The sequence below is a fragment of the Macaca thibetana genome, chromosome 1, assembly GCF_024542745.1.
Source record: "Macaca thibetana thibetana isolate TM-01 chromosome 1, ASM2454274v1, whole genome shotgun sequence".
In the NCBI taxonomy this organism is placed as follows: Eukaryota; Metazoa; Chordata; class Mammalia; order Primates; family Cercopithecidae; genus Macaca; species Macaca thibetana.
Window position 1 is genome coordinate 28,073,355 of NC_065578.1, and position 21,008 is coordinate 28,094,362.

Sequence of the window (21,008 nt, forward strand, 5' to 3'; positions counted from 1 at the left end):
CTTTTTATGTTGTCTTTCTTCTCCCCCTTTATTTTCTTTCAAAAATCATTGTAATTTTGCATCCTTTCTTTTCCTTTTTTTCTTTTTTGCTGATCAGTCCCCTAGCTACTTTCTCCCTGATACATATCACTTAGGGGTGTGCAAAGAACCAGTGTTGAACTTCCAAACTGATCAGAGAAGGCTAGCTCAACTGAGAGAACTTAGAGCCAAGTTTTTCCTTTCATAGATAACATCTGTCTTGACTATGGATACCAGAGTACAGAAATTGCAGGGGGAAGAAAAACTTCTCAATTGGACAATTGGGGAGAAAAATCTTTCCTTAAAAGTGTCAAAAGCATTTGCTTAAAGTAATGTATAAACCTTCATGATGGTCATTATTATTTATTTGTTTTGGTGAACCTTGGAGGGACATTATAAACTTTTATACTTTTTGTTTTTCTTTCGCAGTCTTTAAAAGGTATGAGATTAAGATTTTTATTTCTTGAGCAAAAATTAATTGCTATACTGAATGAACTGTTGCAGTTTTTAAAGTCTATATGAAGAGACGTAAGGATTACTTTTTATATTCTGCCATTCTATTTGTAATAAAAGTAACTTTTTTTTTTTTTTTTTTTTGAGACGGACTCTTGCTGTGTCCCCTAGGCTCGAGTGCAGTGGTGCAATCTCAGCTCACTGCAACCTCTGCCTCCCGGGTTCAAGCAATTCTCCTGCCTCAGCCTCCTGAGTAGCTAGGATTACAGGCATGTGCCACCACGCCCGACTAATTTTTGTATTTTTAGTAGAGACGGAGTTTCACCACGTTGGCCAGGCTGGTCTCGAACTCCTGACCTCATGATCTGCCCACCTCAGCCTCCCAAAGTGCTGTGATTACAGGCATGAGCCACGACACCCAGCCAAAAATAACTTTTATGATGGCAAGAAAAATGCTTCATTATTGGCATTGCCCAATTAGTGATTGGCAGCACCAAAGTAATAGAAAATGACCTAAAATTCATATGTGAATATCCTCAAAGGAAAAATAAATAACATAACAAGGGGAAAGCCAGTGATCCCTTTAACTTTCAGTTCTAGTGTTCATTCACTCAAAAAGGTGTCTATTGAGCACCCTACTATGTTACAGAAACTTTGCCAGGATAAATTGCCAAAATAAAGTAAAGCTAAAATGAAGAGTGTCTAAAAGATCTTTCCAAATCCTTTGCACATCCCCAAGTATCATTTTTGAGCATTTTCCATCTGTCATTTTGTTCATCTTATTCTGTCTTTCTTGATCTTCTACTGTGAAAGCAGACACAGGAACGTGCTCTGTTAGTACAGGATGAAGAGAAAATTAAAAGGCAAGAAAGATCTACTGAAAGAGCCTTGCCCCAGCAAGAAAATGAAGAAATTCTTCCCAAGGTTTCTATTCCAATCCCTGAGGATCACAAGTCTCTCAAAAAGTGTCACCTCTACTTTAGTACTTTTCCATCTCCTCGTATTCCTTTCATGATGTCTTTTCTCGTGGTCCTTGTGTTGGCTGTTTGGTGGTTGGTCTTTCTGTGATCAGAAAACAGGGTGCTCATCTGAAATGTCAAGACCATTGAACTTTTGTCCTTGGCTTCAACTGTGTTATTGCTGTATGATGCCCTCTGATCTTGATAGTTCACTGTCCTAGGGGAGCCCTTGTGATCATTTTTCTGTCAAATGTTACTCTTTGTAGATTATGTATTGTGGGGTACAAAGGAGTAGCAATGGACTGCCCAAAGCCAGCTTTTCTGCACTGAATTTTAACAAATTTAAACAAATCAGAATTAAGCATATGGCAGGTTGGTAATCTTCCCAAAAGCTTTGACTCCTTTATCCTGCATGTTTGCTGTTTACTATTGTTATGTCCTCCCATCCAATGTCTCACACAAACCAGGATACTCTCTAGATACATTTGATGGAATATTTTCCTAATCCTCTAGAGTCATTTGTTTGGCATGGGCTTCATAGTTTAAGAAAAAATTTCAACTTACTAACCTTTCAGAAGCCTTAAAATGATAACGTTTTAATCTACAAATCCATAACCACTCCTTTTCTTAGGATATCAAACCAGTATAAACAAAAAAAACCCTTTTTCTGGAAAAGGGCTTTTGACTTCTGTGGCCTTTTTATGAGTATTTCTGAGCTGTACAGGGACAGACAACTTTATCCTGCCTGCTGTATAGAAGAGATCTTCAAAGATTAAATGCCATCTTTTCACAAGTAGAGTGTTGATATGGTTTAAGGAAAATGGTGCTGGTGCCCCTTAGCCTCCAGCCAGGACTGAAATTCTCAGACTACTCTACCTATCCTTAAAAGTCCTGGAACACAGATTTACTCAAGATCTGTACATAAACAAACCCTTCTCTGAATTAAGATACTGTGTTACTTCTTTATGGCTTTGCTAATTATATTGCTAGTAGCAATAGTTAGCCATTGCTAAGCTTAAAATATATATTGATATACTTTGTTTTCCTGATATACTTCAGACCTGTTTGTTCTTGCACTTGCGTTGAAATCAACTGTTTTTAATCAATGGCTTTGTGACCTCAAGTTCTGTTGTGACAAGTATGTGTCCTCTGTTTGCATGTTGACTTCTAAGACTTACCTGAAGTAAATATGAGCACTCTCTCTCTCTCTCTTCAGGACACAACTCACATGCCTAACCTGTTATTTTTTACCTCAATATTGATGAAACCTTGCATGTAGCTTGCTTTTTATGGCACTTGAATGTACCAATATGGATGATTTGGTTAATGTCTCAAATATTTGTTTTGAAATCTGAGTTTATAGGGTTATCAAATTAAGATTATTATACTTTGTTTTACTTCTCCATGCTTTTCAGTTGATGAAACTTCTAAACAAGACTTTTTATTTTTGAGAAGATGGCCTCCTAGAGCAAAAAAAGAGAACAGTAAAGACAAGAATCTTTTGTCCTTCAACATCTACCAGTATTGTTCTCTTGTCTCTGGAGACATGTAGAAATAATTATCTGGTGTTTCCTGAAACCTGCTACACTGTCATTATAGGCTTTCCCAAGAAATGGAAAAAGAAGCAAGGACCAGGTTAAAATTTAAAATTTGGTGTGCGTATATATCTTTTATGTCACAGGCTTTGTCTATTTATGATATATATTTTGTAAATAAGCATATTTATTGATTCACTCATAATAAGAGGGACCTGAAATATTACAAAGCTGTTCACTACCATAGAAAGTTATAATCATAAGTACTCTCTTTTATCTGGGAAATAAAGGTACAAGAGTTTTCCTTAATGAAATAGCAAATGGAACTGTAGACTTTGTTAGATTATTTTAAATCTTTTTTTAAGGAATTGAAAGGAAATAATCAGAACTTTATTTATACTTTTATAACTGTTTCAGATTATAATTCCTGAATTTCCAGTTTTCATCCTTATACACAGCTTTTTATTAATTACTATTGTAAACTTCACCCTGAATTTTGTTTCTGTTTGTATTGGAGTTATTCCAAGTCCATTAAAAGTCTAAGCCAATGATACTTTTCAGTTTTCTGAAATGCAACAAGAGTCCTCGGAGATCTTTATTGAGAGTCAAAGGAGAGGCCATTTCTTCTATCAATAGGGTGAGAATGATTAAGAGGAGAATGGCTAAGCCCTTGTATTGGATGAAGCTGACCAATGCAGACTCAAAAGTTAGCATCACAATTATCAGAGGAAAAATATTGGGCATTCCAGCTTTGTATTAGCTAAAGGTAATACTGTTAATATTTGCAAGATAAAGCATAAATAGGCCGGGCATGGTGGCTCACACCTGTAATCCCAGCACTTTGGGAGGGGGTGAGGCAGGCAGATCCCCTGAGGTCAGGAGTTCAAGACCAGCCTGAGCAATATGGTGAAACTCTGCCTCTACTAAAAATACAAAAATTAGCTGGGAATGGTGGTGCACACCTGTAATCCCAGCTACTAGGGAGGCTGAGGCAGGAGAATTGCTTGAACCTGGGAGGCAGAGATTGCAGTGAGCCAAGATCACGCCACTGTACTCCAGCCTGGGTGATAGAGTGAAACTCCATCTCAAAAAAAAAAAAAAAAAAAAAAAAGGTGTAAATAGTCTTGGTTTCCTTCCTTCATTTTCAGTACCAGAGGCAAATTCTAATACATATTGGTGTTACCCTGATTCAGCTGCTGCTTCTTTTTTTTTTTTTTTTTTTTTTTTGAGTCGGAGTCTTGCTTTGTTGCCCAGGCTGAGTGCAGTGGCGCGATCTCGGCTCGCTGCAAGCTCCACCTCCCGGGTTCACGCCATTCTCCTGCCTCAGCCTCCCAAGTAGCTGGGACTACAGGCGCCTGCCACCACGCCTGGCTAATTTTTTGTATTTTTAGTAGAGACGGGGTTTCACCGTGTTAGCCAGTTTGGTCTCAATCTCCCAACCTCATGATCTGCCCGTCTCGGCCTCCCAAAGTGCTGGGATTACAGGGGTGAGCCACCGCGCCTACCCTGATTCAGCTTCTTAATGGCAAGTTGATAAATAAATAATTTGGACTAAAGGCATCAATACAGACCAGTATAATATTTTGGATTTTTTGCCTTGGTTTTGTCATTATTCATTTCTAGGGTGACTCTGAGAGTACTAGAGTCACCCTAGTTAACTACTTGGTGCCCAGATTTCCACCTAGTAATGTGGAGACAAACCTACCTCATGAGAATGAATATGTAATAAATTCCAGGAACCAGAGACCCTGGTTGTCATTCAATTCTTGGTCTTTTGGGAGCTGGGAAGATGAAAATTTTAAAAAACACAAACATACATTAACTTCTTTTTATTTTGAAAGTAAGTAGTTAAATAGCTGTGTTCATTTCCATCTACTCCTTATTGATATTTGACCACTTTACTAAGATGTCTTTCCAAATTTATCCCTAATAAATTCATCTTATCCAAATGGTATGATTAGAGTGGATCATACTTGAAAATAAACCAAGCATCTATATTTTGGACCTATCTTTCAGCCATTTTCTTTTATGCTAACACTTGCAATATGAAGGGAATTGTTTGCATGGGTCAAGTTTTCTGCTTATTTACATCTTCAGTAAAAGTTTTGAAGGGAAAAGATGCTGACTCTGTTGACCAAGATTAGACCGGATATTATACATGGAATAGATTTCCAGTTGGCATCCTAAAACCTAGTACATTTCTTTCTACTAAATATTATAAATTTTACTCTGAAATTTCTTTGGATATAATAACCCAATTCACTTTCTCCTAGTTTCCTAAGTCACTTCTGTAATACTTCTTAAAGATAAGCCTGTAGTACTTCCTATAGATAAGCATATAGGACACATGAGGCATTAGAGATCTAATTAATTTTAAGAAGGTATTATGGAGCAAAAATTATACTTGTGGTTTACCCAGTGTAAATACCATGTATTTACAAAAGGAAAACAGGGCAAAATTAATGTGAGAGATGGTCTTATTGTTGCTTTTATTTTTTCGCCAAGGGTTTTGAATACAGTAAAGACATACAAAACTTGTTGACAGAGTTGCCTTCCCTTACGTTCCGCTTCACAGAAATTATAAAATCCCAAACCATAGCATTCTCTACAGCTTTGAAAATGACTATTATATTGTTTTTATTATACATAGAAACTTCACTTTTTTTCATATACTCAAATTACACCATTTGTAATATTGGTACTAGAAACTACAACTCCTTATTCTTATTCTGTTTTGTGTGGCATGTGGCATTACCGTATCTGCTTCCTCTACACTTTAGTGGATAATATTAATAGACCACTCTCATTTCTGCTGCTATTACTCCTCATGCCTTAGTGTCTCCTTTTACTGCAGCAGAGTATGACACAAAAAGAAACACATTGGTGCAGATTAAAAGCATACCTGAAATGGTTAAGGCAGTATGGAATTAGAGTTAGAAAGCCATACAAAGTTAGGCTAGAGGAAGAGCAGTGGCTATGATCAACAATTATAAATTCATGGAGGATTCCTTTTGGTAAACAAAACTCCTATTATCCTAGAACTTGAAAGACAAAAAGAAGATAAAGTAGTTTATTCCCACAGATCAGAAATGCAGGCTAAAAGCCAAATAACTTGAATAATAGCTTAAGGAGATCAAGACCATCCTGGCTAATTCCGCCTCTACTAAAAATACAAAAAATTAGCTGGGCGTGGTGGCGGGCGCCTGTAGTCCCAGCTACATGGGAGACTGAGGCAGGAGAATGGCATGAACCCGGGAGGTGGAACTTGCAGTGAGCCAAGATTGCGCCACTGCACTCCAGCCTGGGCAACAGAGCGAGACTCCAGTCTCAAAAAAAAAAAAAAAAAAAAAAAATCTTTTGTGATTGAAATCCTAGGCCAGGCGCGGTGGCTCACACCTGTAATCCCAGCACTCGGAAGGCCGAGTTGGGCAGATCACCTGAGGTCAGGAGTTTGAGACCAGCCTGGCTAACATGATGAAACCCTATCTCTAAAAATACAAAAGTTAGTTGAGTGTGGTGTCAGGCATCTATAATCTCAACTCCTCGGGAGGCTGAGGCAGGAGAATCACTTGAACCCAGGAGGTAGAGGTTGCAGTGAGCTGAGATCACGCCATTGCACTCCAGCCTGGGCAACAGAGCAAGATTCTGTCTCAAAAAGAAGAAAAATCCTAGAAGGCAGCAGTGTCTTACCCTTTAACATAGAATCCTGTTTTGGGTAAATAATAGAATAACTCTGACATTTGAAAGATTAAAAGGTAGGAGAAAGCACAGAATCCCAACTATCTTTTCTTGTCTCAAAAGCAACAAAGGCAGGTGAGCCTCTCATTTTCTTATCTACTACCTCTTTAAAGAAAAGTCTTCATATTTATAAGATCCTATCAGTAAAACACATAGAAAAAGATTTAAGGGGATAACATAGCCACCATTCATTTTATTCATTTATTTTATTTGTCACCCGCCAGCAAAGTACTCTATTATATATTACAAGGATGCAAAAAATCAGCATTATCAGAATTTTAGGGATTGGATAGGATCCTAATTCAATTCCTCTCTCTTCCAGTGCTTGACTCTTCTCTACAATATCATTTAGAGATTTGGAGGCCAGTCTTGCAGTCTTTGTTTCAATATCTCCTGAGATAACATATTACATCTTTGGACAATTCTGAGTTTGTATATAAATCATTCACATATTAAGTGAAAATCTGTTTCCCTGTAGCTTTCACTCACTGATCCTGAATGGAGGCATTTTAAAGAATTTTCTTTTTCCACATTACTTCTTCACATACTTAAAGGTAACTCTCATGTTGAAACTAGTCACTATTCTTACCCTCAGACAAGTTACCATCTGCTATTCAGATCTATTCCAGTCTTCCTCCTAGCATGTCATCCTCCTTTCTTCTTTTCTAACTTTCCTTGTTTTAACAGCTTTTTCTTTTTGGCTATGTTGCCCACTGTGGATTATTCAGCTTTATGTCCCTATAAATTGACATTCTCTCTCCAAAAAATTTTGAAATTTCTGGCATTCCCAGCTTCTTCGTAGATAACACAGGCTTTGGAATTTTTTTAGATAAAAGAGTAGAGGTGGTCTAGTTTTCTAGCTTTGCGAGTTTCATGTAGCCCAGAATCTGTTGACAAGGTAGTATCACTGTTATATTTTGAGGAAGCACACTACCAAAGCCTGCATTCTAAGTTTGCTTTCCTTCTGTGATAGTCTGAGTAACCTTTACATACTTGAGTGGTCCCCAAGTGATTCAGTTTATACCAGTGTGATGATAAAATTATGGAAATGTACTTTCTGCTTAACATTCTGATTATGATTTATACCCCACTAGAAAAAGTGATATTAAATATTTGAAGTATTGTTAATACATCTCTTTTGTGCCTTTCTCCTCAAAACTATGAGATTCTCAAAGGTAAGAAGCTCTTTAGACCAAGCATGGTGGCTCATGCCTGTAGTCCCAGCTACTAAAGAGGTTGAGGCAGAAGGATTGCTTGAGCCCGGGAGCTCAAGGCTGCAGCGAGCCATGATCACACCATTTCTCCCCAGCCTGGGCGACACAGCATGACACTGTCTCTAAAAAATTTTTAAATAAAAATAGGCTTTGATTTTGCCAGTCTGTAACTTTTGTATCCCAGCTACCACATTGCCTTGTATATAACAAATAATATTTATTAAACTGAATTAAATGATTAATCACAGATGGCAATGGCTAAATAACTTTTCACATAGAATCTCTTGTACTGGTACATAAATTTGTGCTAAACTAATCGCCATATGCCCAATCATTATATGCAGGTAACTCAGAAACCCTATATCCAGCCCAGAAGCCACTTTCTCTCTTGTTAATCCTGTAATATGGTCCCTTGTTTATTCAAGGAATCTAGTATACCGCTATGGTAGGTGTCAGTTTCTATTGTTAATGCCTTGTAACTTGGTTCAATTAAAAGCTCTTATCCAGCTGGCCTTGGTGGCACAAGCCTGTAGTCCCAGCTACTCTGGAGGCTGAGGCAGGAGGATCACTTGAGCCTGGGAATTCCACTCCAGCATGGGCAACATAGCAAGACCCCATCTCAAAAAAACAACAACAAAAAAAGGCTCTTATGCATTTACCACAGGTAATCAGCTCTAGAACATATTACCAAGAATAGAGTACACATCTGTATAAATAAACTCATCTTGGATAAGTGTGATATCATAAAAGGAACATTTATATTTATCTAAAATACATTGCAGAGGGCAATTTGACACTTTTTTTCTTGTGTTTTATGTGATATAGAAACATCAACTATATCAAAACTCTTATGGGTTTTGATATATTTGGAGTATCAGAAGTAGGCAAACTTTTTCTGTAAAGTGCCAAATAATAAATATTTTAGGCTTTGCAGGCTATATGTCTGTCACAACCACTCAGCTTTGCCATTATAGAGTGAAAGTAGTATAGATAACACGTGAAATGAATGTGATTATGCTCCAATCAAACTTTATTTATGGACACTGAAATTTAAATTTTATATAATTTTACATATTACTAAATATTATTCTATTAGTTTCCTAACCATTTTCAAATGTAAATACCATTCTTAGCTCATAGCAATACAAAAATAAGGAGAGGGTGGCTGGGCGCAGTGGTTCACGCCTGTAATCCCAGCACTTTGGGAGGACAAGATGGGCCGATCATTTAAGGTCAGGAGTTTGAGACCAGTTTAGCCAACATGGTGAAACCTCATCTCTACTAAAAATATAAAAATTAGCCAGGTATGGTGGTGCACACCTATGATCTCAGCTATTTGGGAGACTGAGAATCGCCTGAACCTGGGAGGCAGACATTGCAGTAAGCCAAAATTGCACCACTGCACTCCAGCCTGGGTGAAAGAGCAAGATTCCGTCTCAAAAAAAAAGGAGAGGGTGAGATTTGGCCTACTGCTTATAGTTTGCGGACCCCTGATACAGACCAGAAAAGTGGTTTATTACATTTGCTGCCTTTGTACTGTTTTGGAGAGTAGCAGTTGGGATCTTAGCATCTTCATTCAGTGTCAAAGTATTTTTTGTCTTACTTATGATTAGAAATGGAAAACAAAAGATGAGACATTCATTTCTATTTATTGAGCAGTCAGGGTACAGCTGAACTGTAATCTAAAATACATACTGCTGGGCACAGTGGCTCATGCCTGTAATCCCAGCACTTTGGGAGGCTGAGGCAGGAGGATCGCTTGAGGCCAGGAGGATCACTTGGGTCCAGGAGTTCAAGACACATCTCTATCAAAACAAAAATTAGCTGGGCATGATGGTGTGCCTGTAGTCCCAGCTACACAGGAGCCTGAGGTAAGAGGATCATTTGAACCCAGGAGTTTGAGGTTGCACTGAGCTATAATCATGCCACTGCACTCCAACCTGAGCAAGAGCAAGACCCCATCTCTACAAAAAAATAAATAATAAAATATGTACTGTAACCACCACAGCACCCTGTTTCTGCCAGTTTTCCAAATTGCATTGTGTTAACTGTGGTGTTATATTTAGTGATGATCCTGGATATCCCCTTCATTTGGTTTGTATTTTAAGGATCTACCTCCATTTCCCCCTAAGGAATAAAGAAACCACAATTCCCAAATTCACCTTTTCTTTAGCCAAGTTTTAGAGAAATATAATGAACATGGTAAAGAAAGTAAAATGATGTATTTTTTTTGTTTGTTTATTTTTGTTTTTTTTTGACACGGTTTCTCTCTTGTTGCCCAGGCTGGAGTGCAATGGTGCGATCTCGGCTCACAGCAACCTCCGCCTCTTGGGTTAAAGTGATTCTCCTGCCTCAGCCTCCAGAGTAGCTGGGATTACAGGCGCCCACCACCACGCTCGGCTAATTTTTTGTATTTTTAGTAGAGATGAGGTTTCGTCATATTGGCCAAGCTGGGCTTGAACTCCTGAACTCAGGTGATCCACCTGCCTCAGCCTCCCAAAGTGCAGGGATTACAGGCATGAGCCACCTCGCCTGGCCAGAAAAATGATTTTTACTCTGAGCTTTTGGTATACTTTAGTGTTTTAAGCACTGGTATAAATTTAAGATTGGGGGCTGGGCATGGTGGCTCACGCCTGTAATCCCAGCACTTTGGGAGGCCGAGGCGGGTGGATCACGAGGTCAGGAGATTGAGACCATCCTGGCTAACATGGTGAAACCCCGTCTCTACTAAAAAGTACAAAAAAAATAGCTGGGCATGGTGGCGGGCGCCTGTAGTCCCAGCTACTCGGGAGGCTGAGGCAGGAGAATGGCGTTAACCCGGGAGGCTGAGCTTGCAGTGAGCCGAGATCGCGCCACTGCACTTCAGCCTGGGCAACAGAGTGAGACTCCGTCTCAAAAAAAAAGAAAAAATTTAAGATTGGGTATCTACAGAAAACATCTTAGAAGGGTCCTTCTTTCTAATTATTGCCTTTTTTTTTTTTTGAGGTGGAATCTTGCTGTGTCACCTCAGCCTCCCAAGTAGCTGGGATTGCAGGCATGTACCATCATGCCTGGCTAATTTTTGTATTTTTAGTAGAGACAGGGTTTCACCATGTTGACTGGGCTGGTCTCAAACTTCTGACCTCAGGTGATCCACTTTCCTCAGCCTCCCAAAGTGCTGGGATTACAGGCATGAGCCACCACACCCCGCGAGAAATCTGTTTTGAAAGTACTAATTAGTGGCCGGGTGCAGTGGCTCACGCCTGTAATCCCAGCACTTTGGGAGGCCGAGGTGGGAGGATCACTTGAGGTCAGGAGTTCACGACCAGCCTGGTCAACATGGGAAAAAACCCATCTCTACTAAAAATACAAAAAATTAGCCAGGCATGATTGCGTGGGCCTGTAGTTCTGGCTACTTGGCAGGCTGAGCCAGGAGAATTGCTTGAACCTGGGTGGCGGAGGTTGCAGTGAACCAAGATGGTGCCATTGCATTCCAGCCTGGGCGACAAGAGCAAAACTCCGTCTCCAAAAAAAGAAAACAAAAAATATATTTCTCTGAGGAAAATTCCCCAATTCACAGCTTTTTTGGGCAGTATTTACCAGTAAGTCAGAATAAAGCGACATTCTTTTTTTTTTTTTAATTTATTTATTTTTTTTTGAGACGGACCCTCACTCTGTGGCCCAGGCCAGAGTGCAGGGGTGCAATCTTGGCTCGTTACAACTTCTGCCTCCCGGGTTCAGGCAATTCTCCTGCCTCAGTCTCCCAAGTGGTTGGGATTACAGGCACAAACCACCACGCCCGGGTAATTTTTGTATTTTTAGTATTTTGGCCAAGTTGGTCTCGAACTCTGGACCTCAAATGATCTGCCTGCCTCGGCCCCCCAACGTGCTGGAATTACAGGCGTGAGTCACTGTGCCTGGCCCCTTTTTTTCTTTTTTTTTGAGACAGGGTCTCACTCTGTCTCCCACGCTGGAGTGCAGTGGTGCAATCACATCTCACTGAAGTCTCGACCTTCTGGCCTCAAGCAGTCCTCCCACCTCAGCCTCCCAAGTTGCTAGGACCACAGATGTGTGTCACACCTTGCTAAGAGACAGGGTTTTACTGTGTTACCCAGGCAATCTCAAACTCCTGAGCTCAGGCCATCCACCCTCCCCAGCCTCCCAAAGTGCTGGGATTACAGGTATAAGCCACTGAGCCTGGTTTTGGGGAGGTGCTTTCTAATAAATCCCTAAGCACATGTTTCTTTCAATTCCCTTGACCAGGCTCCTTTTGCTCTAATACTTGGCTGAATAAATTAATTATTCATTAACAATTCAGCATGATATTTAAGCCTAAGAAATCTTTAGTTCCTTTGGGACATTGTCTTTGATGTTTTTCTCACATTATTTGCTCTGTTAATGTGTAAACTTATGAATAAATCTTATTTATTGCAAACGTGATTCTGGTTGCTACTAATCATTAAGGAAGTAGGAGTTAATAATACTGTTCATAGACCTACTACCAAAAAAATCCAAATGAACCTCTATTTCAGCTGATTGGCAACAGATTGCTGTCAGCTAGTCTTTCTCTTGTTTTTCGTTATATTCACTCTTCTCTGTGGCCCAATAATTAGTTGTCTTTTGCTTATTTGTAAGACAGAGACAACCTGCTGATGTGTGTTCAGTTCTCAGAATGTTATTTTAAATCAGCTTTGAACTAATTTGACTATACCAAGTTTTAAAAATAATTTTTTTCTAACCAATTTAATTAGTCACTACAACAGATGTAGTTGTCACATCTGTTAGAAACATATTAGTATGATGCATTTGTCTTTTATGGGCTTTTTAAAAGCACTGTACAAATTTGTAGTTAATAACTCTCCAGTATTGCCACTCTAATCTTATTGAGAAGTGAAGAATGGTGTGGGTGTGGATGTGTGGGTGTGAGGAGAGCTTGTTCCCGTAATGTGAAATCAACAGAAGGTATAGCACTTTATCTCTTACTCACCTTGGGTAAACCATCTCTTATCTTAACTCACAGCTCTAGATTTTATTATATTATTCAGGTGATTATTTCAAACTGATGCTTCGGCCAGGCACCGTGGCTCACACCTATAATCCCAACACTTTGGGAGGCTGAAGCAGGTGGATCATCTGAGGTCAGGCGTTCGAGACCATTCTGACCAACATGGAGAAACCCTGTCTCTACTAAAAATACAAAATTAGCCAGGCGTGGTGGCGCATGCCTGTAATCCTAGCTACTCAGGAGGCTCAGGCAGGACAATTGCTTGAACCTGGAAGGCAGAGGTTGCAGTAAGCTGAGATCGCACCATTGCACTCCAGCCGGGGCAACAAGAGTGAAACTCCGTCTCAAAAAAAAAAACCTAACACTTCACATTTTAGAGTGGTCTATTTACTAGCTCAAAGTATGTACCTTGTGATCTAAGTAAAATAACTTTGTAGTATTTTCTCCAAAGCCATGTTTTCTTTTATGAGTTTGTTAAAAATGCTAACACAGAAAGCCATTTTTACTATTATACGATTTCTCAAAAAGATAAAACATAGTTAATATTCAATAATAGTTTTCTATTAATATTCTATTAATATTCAATAATAGTTTTCTAATAATAGCTGTCTGTTGCATTGGTTCTATAGAATCAAGGTAACTATTTCTTGGGTTTTTTGTTTGTTTTGTTTTGTTTTTGAGACGGAGTCTCACTCTGTCACCCAGGCTGGAGTGCAGTGATACAATCTCGGCTCACTGCAACCTCCACCTCCCGAGTTCAAGCTATTCTTGTGCCTCAGCCTCCTGAGTAGCTGGGATTACAGACACCCGCCACCACACCTGGCTAATTTTGTATTTTTAGTAGAGATGGGGTTTCACCATGTTGGTCAGGCTGGTCTTGAACTCCTGACCTGAAGTGATTCGCCCACCTCAGCCTCCCAAAGTGCTGGGATTACAGGAATGAGCCACTGGGCCTAGCCTCAAGGTAACTGTTTTCTATATATCAAATTTTCTTAAATGCTTATTATGACTTTAATCAATTTTTAGAACTGAGAATTCTGTGAAATCCTGCCAAACAAATTTAATTTTGTTCCATTCTAACTTCAGAGTTTTTGTACTGGTCATAGCTCCTTTTTCTCCATCTTCATCCCTCCACCCCTACCCTTCATAGTGTAATGAAATAAAACTGACCACCAAAGTCTTCTGGTCTCTTAGACATGCTTAGTATAACCTTTAATATTTGCCCAAACACTTTGACTTCTGTAGATCTATTCAGATTTGAGAATACTCATTTGATCTGTGGAGTTCTTGCTGGTGAGTGCAGTGTAAAGGCAAAATTTTCTATTATCTAATAGTTAAAATTTTGCATCCGGCATGGATTTTGAAGCTGTTTGCTTTTACATTCACCTGTTCTGGGGATAATCTAATAACAGCACTATTTAGGAAATTATAAAAACAATGTTTGATGGATAATTATCATTGGCTAATTTCATTTGCTGTCCTTTGTTGGAAGCTGCATTGTGGAATTATTTTCCTATCATAAGCAATTTATCAACTCTAGTAAAGGCCCACATCTTCCGGAATAAGCCCCTTTATCCAGATTTTATACAAGCGTAATCTTTATATACCAGAGAATAGCAATAGACTGTGAAAATGACTCTGAGTTTCATGGAGAAGCTAGTGAGCACTCTTAAGGATATATTTCTGGCTAGAAACTAATAGCATACAACCTTAAAAAAAAAAAAAAAGGCAAGAGAGGGTACATCCAAGAGAGAAAAATTAGAATGAAGAGAAATGTATTACATGACAAAGAATGTCACACTAGAGAGGAAAGATAGAATTTTAACATCACCTTTTGCTAGCCCATCGTTACTCTGTTGTTAGTTTATCCCCATCTTGAGTGTTTGTGATTCTAATGTCCTTTTTTAAACTTCTGAGTGGCCGGAGTTTTCCACTGAAACTGTACAGAACTATTATTTATCAAGTTTTTGGGGGTGGGAACCAGAGGATGTTTCTCTTTTCGGTAATTTTTGTTCTTCTGTCTTCATTTATTTCCTTTTTTGGCTGAAGAATGGGCTCTTACTGCTTGACTTGTCATCTTTATGTGCTGTTTACACATGGCTTTTGCAAAAGAAGCCATTACAACATCTGATTTATCTTTTATTGCAAGTGCCCATTTAAAAGCATTTGTTTTAACTTAAAAAAATTGTTTTAATCATCAGGCTAATGTTCCTACTGATTATTATACAACCTAGGGAAATACTGATATAATGTTTCAAAATAGGAAATTACAAATATTTATATTAATGTATAAAGACATGTTTTGCTCTGATTTTCTCCTAGGCACTTAAAACCATTCTTTGCTGAGACATAACCTTGTCATGTTTTGTTAAAGAGAAGAATATAGAAACAAAGCACTCGCAATTAACTGATCTTATCAGGATTAAATTCTACATTTTTTAGTTTGCATGTTGCAGACCATCTGGGGGTATACTTAAATACATTGTTGATAATTTAAGTGACTGTAATATTTATTGTTTACTTTAGTTAAGAACCAGGAGCTGGACTCTTCTGCTGGGTATCTTCCTTCTGTGCTTAGCAAGATAACCTCGATTCCTGCTGGTTCTGTGGGCATTTGCACTGCAAAGCATTTCTTACTGGGTTTGCAAAGCAAGGGTAATGTGCTCTGTGGGTGTATGTGTGTCTGTGCACCCTCACCCCCTATTCCCACTGCCATCTCTGTTCACTTACTTTTACATATCAAAACTTCTTTTTCTCAATCTATGTAAATCTTATTAAAAAGTTTAATGAATCCCTTTTCCCAGACATATAGAAACACTAATAAAAGTTTTATGTATTAAATTTTCCTCAGATATTTGCATTTCAGCAAACCACAAAGTCATTGCACAGATGATGGTGACTGATTACAGCATTGGTCATATCATTATTACAAGACCAGCCTTAAGTCTCATTTTACTTGACAGAATGCAAAATAAAATGAAGATAATGTGAAAAACAATGGTATAGTTTAACGGATGTGGTGGATTGGGGATTACATTGTGTAAAGTGACTGCAGAGGTATATGCTAAATCTCAGACACTCTTTTTGAGGAAAATGTAGTAATTTCAAGGAGCAAATGTGTGGGTAATAGCAATATAGAAAGGTAAGCTTTAAGGCTAGAAACAGTAATAAATCTCTGACATTTTAATAGTTGTAAGTTGTGTGACTAATCAGAAATATTCTATTTTCTTTCTTAACAGACAGTATATATCTCAAAACTATCCATTATTCTTCCTGAGGATCTTGGTTCAGGAATATTTATGAAATAGCCTCATAGTATACCCATTTTAATTCTCCTGTCACAATTTCTTTCTTCAAAGTTGTGATGTTCTCTAAAATATAATGAGGACCTGTTTGAGAACTTGCTAACAAAAGCTGGAAGGAAGCTCAGTTTTGGTTAAATCCATAGACTTTGCCCACTTTAGGAGTTCAAGAGACACCATGTAGGGACTTCATGTCTTTATTGCTTTGGTTCATGTTACTTTGCAAAAAGTAATATTTTAAGAAATATAAATCATTCTGGATATGAATTGTGATGTGATAGTATCGATCTATAGTGTATACCGCTAACCTAAAGTTATTGTTTAGATCAGTTTTGGGGACACTTTGATTTTTTTTTTTTTTTTTTTTTTTTGGTAAATGGAGTCTCACTCTGTCACCAGGCTGGAGTGCAGTGGCATGACCTCAGCTCACTGCAACCTCTGCCTCCTGGGTTCAAGCGATTCTCATGCCTCAGCCTCCTGAGTAGCTGGGATTATAGGCACGCACCACCATGCCTAGCTAATTTTTGTATTTTTAGTAAAGACGGGGTTTCACCATGTTGGCCAGGCTGGTCTCGATCTCCTGACCTCATGATTCACCCGCCTCAGCCTCCCAAAGTGCTGGAATTACATGCATAAGTCATCGCGCCCAGCCGATCTTTAATATTTTATATTCCCTATTGCCATCATGACTTTGGCAAGAGAGTGATAATTTCCTTTGAGTATCTTCACTGTTTCAGAGGTAGATACCTAAGAAGAAAGTTTACTAAGGAATTAAATCACAGATAACCACTTTTTTTCTTAGGATGGAGTCTTGCTCTGTTGCCCAGACGAGTGCAGTGGCGTGATCTCAGCTTACTGCAACCTCCGCCTCCCAGGTTCAAGCAATTCTCCTACTTCAGCCTTGCGAGTAGCTAGAATTACAGGCAACTGCCACCATGCCCAGCTAATTTTTTTGTATTTTTAGTGGAGATGGGATTTCACCATGTTGACCAGGCTGGTTTCAAACTCCTGACTTCAAATGATCCACCCGCCTCAGCCTCACAAATTGCTAGGATTACGGGCGTGAGCCACCACACCTGGCCAACAACCACATTTTAAATCACTTTCCTGATAATATCCTTTCTACCTCTAAATCAGAAAACATTAAAATACAATGAAACTACCACTTAAATGTGAAGTATTTCTTTTCCACCAGATATACAGATATATTAAATTTATCATCATTGACTTTGACTTTTTTTTTTTTTTTTAACCCCAAGTTTATAACCTCCATCTGCCAGGCTCAAGTGATCCTCCCACCTCAGCCTCCTTAGTGCCTGGGAATATAGGCACATGCCACCACACCTGGCTAATTTTTTGTGTTTTTGGTAGAGATGGGGTCTTGCCACATTGTCGAGGCTGGTCTCGAACTTCTGGACTCAAACGATCTGCCCGCCTCACCCTCCCAAAGTGCTGGGATTAAAGGCATGAATCACCTCACCCAGCTGACTTTGACTTTCAAAACCAACTAACTAAATTACCAAGGTTTAATATGATATTCCCCTTATAAAAGATAACTTTTATACTACGTAGCAGTTGCTAGCTTATAATTCTTTCCTCTAACTACTTTTTTCTTTTAGAAACCTATTAAGTCTCATTTTTTACTGTTTTTTTTTTTTTTTTTTTTTTTGAGACGGAGTCTTGCTCTGTCGCCGAGACTGGAGTGCAGTGGCCGGATCTCGGCTCACTGCAAGCTCCGCCTCCTGGGTTTACGCCATTCTCCTGCCTCAGCCTCCCGAGTAGCTGGGACTACAGGCACCCGCCACCTCGCCCGGCTATTTTTTTGTATTTTTTTACTAGAGACGGGGTTTCACCGGGTTAGCCAGGATGGTCTCGATTTCCTGACCTCGTGATCCGCCCGTCTCGGCCTCCCAAAGTGCTGGGATTACAGGCTTGAGCCACCGCACCCGGCCTTTTTACTGTTTTTAAAAGGCTTGGAAGGTGTTAAGGATTTTTTAGCACTTTCTGCATAAATTGTTTACTAGACTCTTCAAGTTTTAAAGATCATTTCACTACTGAAACCAGATACAAGAGCTTGCATAAGAAAATAATCACTTTTTATTACAAAATTAATACATACTTATTTTAGAAAGGTTAGGAAATACAAAAAAACCACAAACAAAAAGATCGTTTGCAATCCCATGATTATTAATATTTTTGTATACCTTAAAATCTTTTTCTTGTTTTTTGGGGATGGAGTCTCGCTCTGTCACCAGGCTAGAGTGCAGTGACGTGATCTCGGCTCATGGCAACCTCTGTCTCCCAGGTTTAAGTGATTCTCCTGCCTCAGCCTCCCGAGTAGCTGGGACTATAGGCACATGCCATCACACCCAACTAATTTTTGTATTTTTAGTAGAGACAAGGTTTCACCATGTTGGCCAGGATGGTCTCAATCTCCTGACCTCATGATCCACCTGCCTCAGCCTCCCAAAGTGCTGGGATTACAGGCGTGAGCCACCGTGCCTGGGCACCTTAAGATCTTTTTCGTGTATATATGTATACATTGGAAAATACAATTTTTAAATGGCTAAGAAAGCATAACTGATCAAGAGGAGGGTTTAGTCTTTGAATTATATAGAAAGATAAAGTGAGACAATAGCAGTGTGTTTTCTTACTTTTAATAGAGAAAGGAGTTGTTTTTCTATTGCCACTCAAAGGTAAAATTGGTCTTCACTAAGTGGGGAACAAGTGACTAAATGTGTGGGGATAAAATTACTACACAGATACTCTTACATGGCTCTTATGTAGCAAAATTTTAGAAAAATTTTTAGAATATATTTTCACTTTGATCTCTTAAAGGATAAGACGGTCTTGTAAGCATAACTGTGGTTCTTTTTCTTTTTTTTTTCTTTGAGACAAAGTCTCACTGTCGCCCAGGTTGGAGTGCAGTGGCACAATCTCAGTTCACTGCAAGCTCCGCCTCCCGGGTTCACGCCGTTCTCTTGCCTCAGCCTCCCGAGTAGCTGTGACTACAGGCGCCCACCACCATGCCCGGCTAATTTTTTGGATTTATAGTAGAGACAGGGTTTCACCGTGTTAGCCAGGATGGTCTCCATCTCCTGACCTCGTGATCCGCCAGCCTCGGCCTCCCAAAGTGCTGGGATTACAGGTTGAGCCACCGCGCCCGGCCAACCGTGGTTCTTTTGATAGTCTCTTCAAATATGTAAATCCTTACTTCAGAAATAACCTGAAAAGAAAAAGACTCTGGATTGCATTTAATGGAGAGGCAGCAAAATACCTATAAAACACCCATATCCTGCTTTTTTTTTGAGCTGGAGTTTTGCTCTTGTTGCCCAGGCTGGAGTGCAGTGGCACAATCTCGGCTCACTGCAACCTCCACCTCCTGGGTTCAAGCGATTCTCCTGCCTCAGCCTCCCAAGTAGCTGGGATTACAGGCACGTGCCACCACGCCTGGCTAATTTTGTATTTTTAGTAAAGACAGGGTTTCTCCATGTTGGTCAGGCTGGTCTCGAACTCCCCACCTCAGGTGATCACCCGCCTTGGCTTCCCAAAGTGCTGGGATTGTAGGCGTGAGCCACCGTGCCCAGCCCATATCCTGCTTTTAATGATATCTGGAATTCATAGGTCAAAAAAGGGGTAATTTATAACTCATAAAGGCACATGTATAATCAGGGTCTGATGATTCTGAGACATAATCCCTTTGCATAAATAGTTTTTGAGAGAAAGCCTTTAGGAAAAAAAATCTTGTTTTCTTCCCCAAAACAAAGAAAATACTGAATTATCATACTTAGCAGGAGCCATTGACTTTTTAAATGAAATTGAGAATCTTCAAATAATGTTTCTGTTCCATTAAATATTTGTCTAGCATTCTTTTTTTCATATTATTAAAACCAACTAGATATCATTGTAGTACTTTATAGGCAGCCAGTCTTTCTATCATAGCATCTTTTTTCCTTTTTCTTTTTCTTTTCTTTTTTTTTTTTTTTTTGAGATGGAGCCTCCCTCCTGTCGCACAAGCTGGAGTGCAGTGGCACAATTTCAGCTCACTGCAACCTCCGCCTCCTGGGTTCAAGCGATTCTCCTTCCTCAGTCTCTCGAATAGCTGGGATTACAGGTGTGCACCACCACGCCTGGCTAATTTTTATATTTTTAGTAGAGACGGGGTTTCGCCATGTTGGCCAGGCTGGTCCTGAACTCCTGACCTCAGGTGACCCACCCCCCCTTGGCCTCCCAAAGTGCTAGGATTACAGGTGTGAGCCACCACACCCGGCCAGCATCTTTTTTCTTATAGATTCCCCATCAATTCAGGTAAGCAACGTCTAGATTAACACCTTTGAATCACATTAAGTCTCAACTTTGCCTTTTTGTCACTGAGAATGGTTCAGACACAGCCATATATTATCTTCTACTTGAGAAGATCCCTTTCAAGTTTTCAGGCTAATTTGGTATGTGCAGTTGCAGTCTTATATAATCCAATGGCCCTTGATGATGGTCACAGCCAAAGGCAACAACACTGTCAGTTAGAATTCTTTACTGATACTAAATGCCAAATTCTGGGTGTCTTGTGACATGGAGACTTTGTATCTTCTTCTGACCAATCTTATCTTCTGGCTTTTCAGCCTTCTTATATGTAAAAATGTAGTGTCAGCCACTAAGAACAGACTGTTAAGAGGAGTTTGGACACTGTTTGTACTTCTCAAAGTTAGAGTCAGGTTTGCTATGTGTTATTTTGAGCATGATAGGACATGTCCTGAAGCTGGGCACACTGGCATGTGCCTGTAGTCCTAGCTAATCGGGAGCCTGAG

The 21,008-nt window shown here is 39.4% G+C and overlaps 1 protein-coding gene across 9 annotated transcripts in view; it reads left to right on the forward strand.

Annotated features, from left to right (window-relative positions):
- The window catches only part of EPB41 (erythrocyte membrane protein band 4.1), a 339,397-nt gene that overhangs the window by 287,529 nt on the left and 30,860 nt on the right, over nucleotides 1-21,008 (forward strand). For 5 of the 9 annotated variants that reach the window (XM_050794666.1, XM_050794674.1, XM_050794682.1 and 2 more), the window contains one exon: nucleotides 98-5,063. The exons of 3 other annotated variants lie outside the window; for them this stretch is intronic. In XM_050794666.1, coding sequence (XP_050650623.1) covers nucleotides 98-226 — 129 coding nt within the window. In that variant the 3' untranslated portion in view covers nucleotides 227-5,063. Of the gene's footprint in view, nucleotides 1-97; nucleotides 5,064-21,008 lie in introns of those variants that run through there. One more of the 9 variants, XM_050794658.1, reaches the window with a different exon arrangement.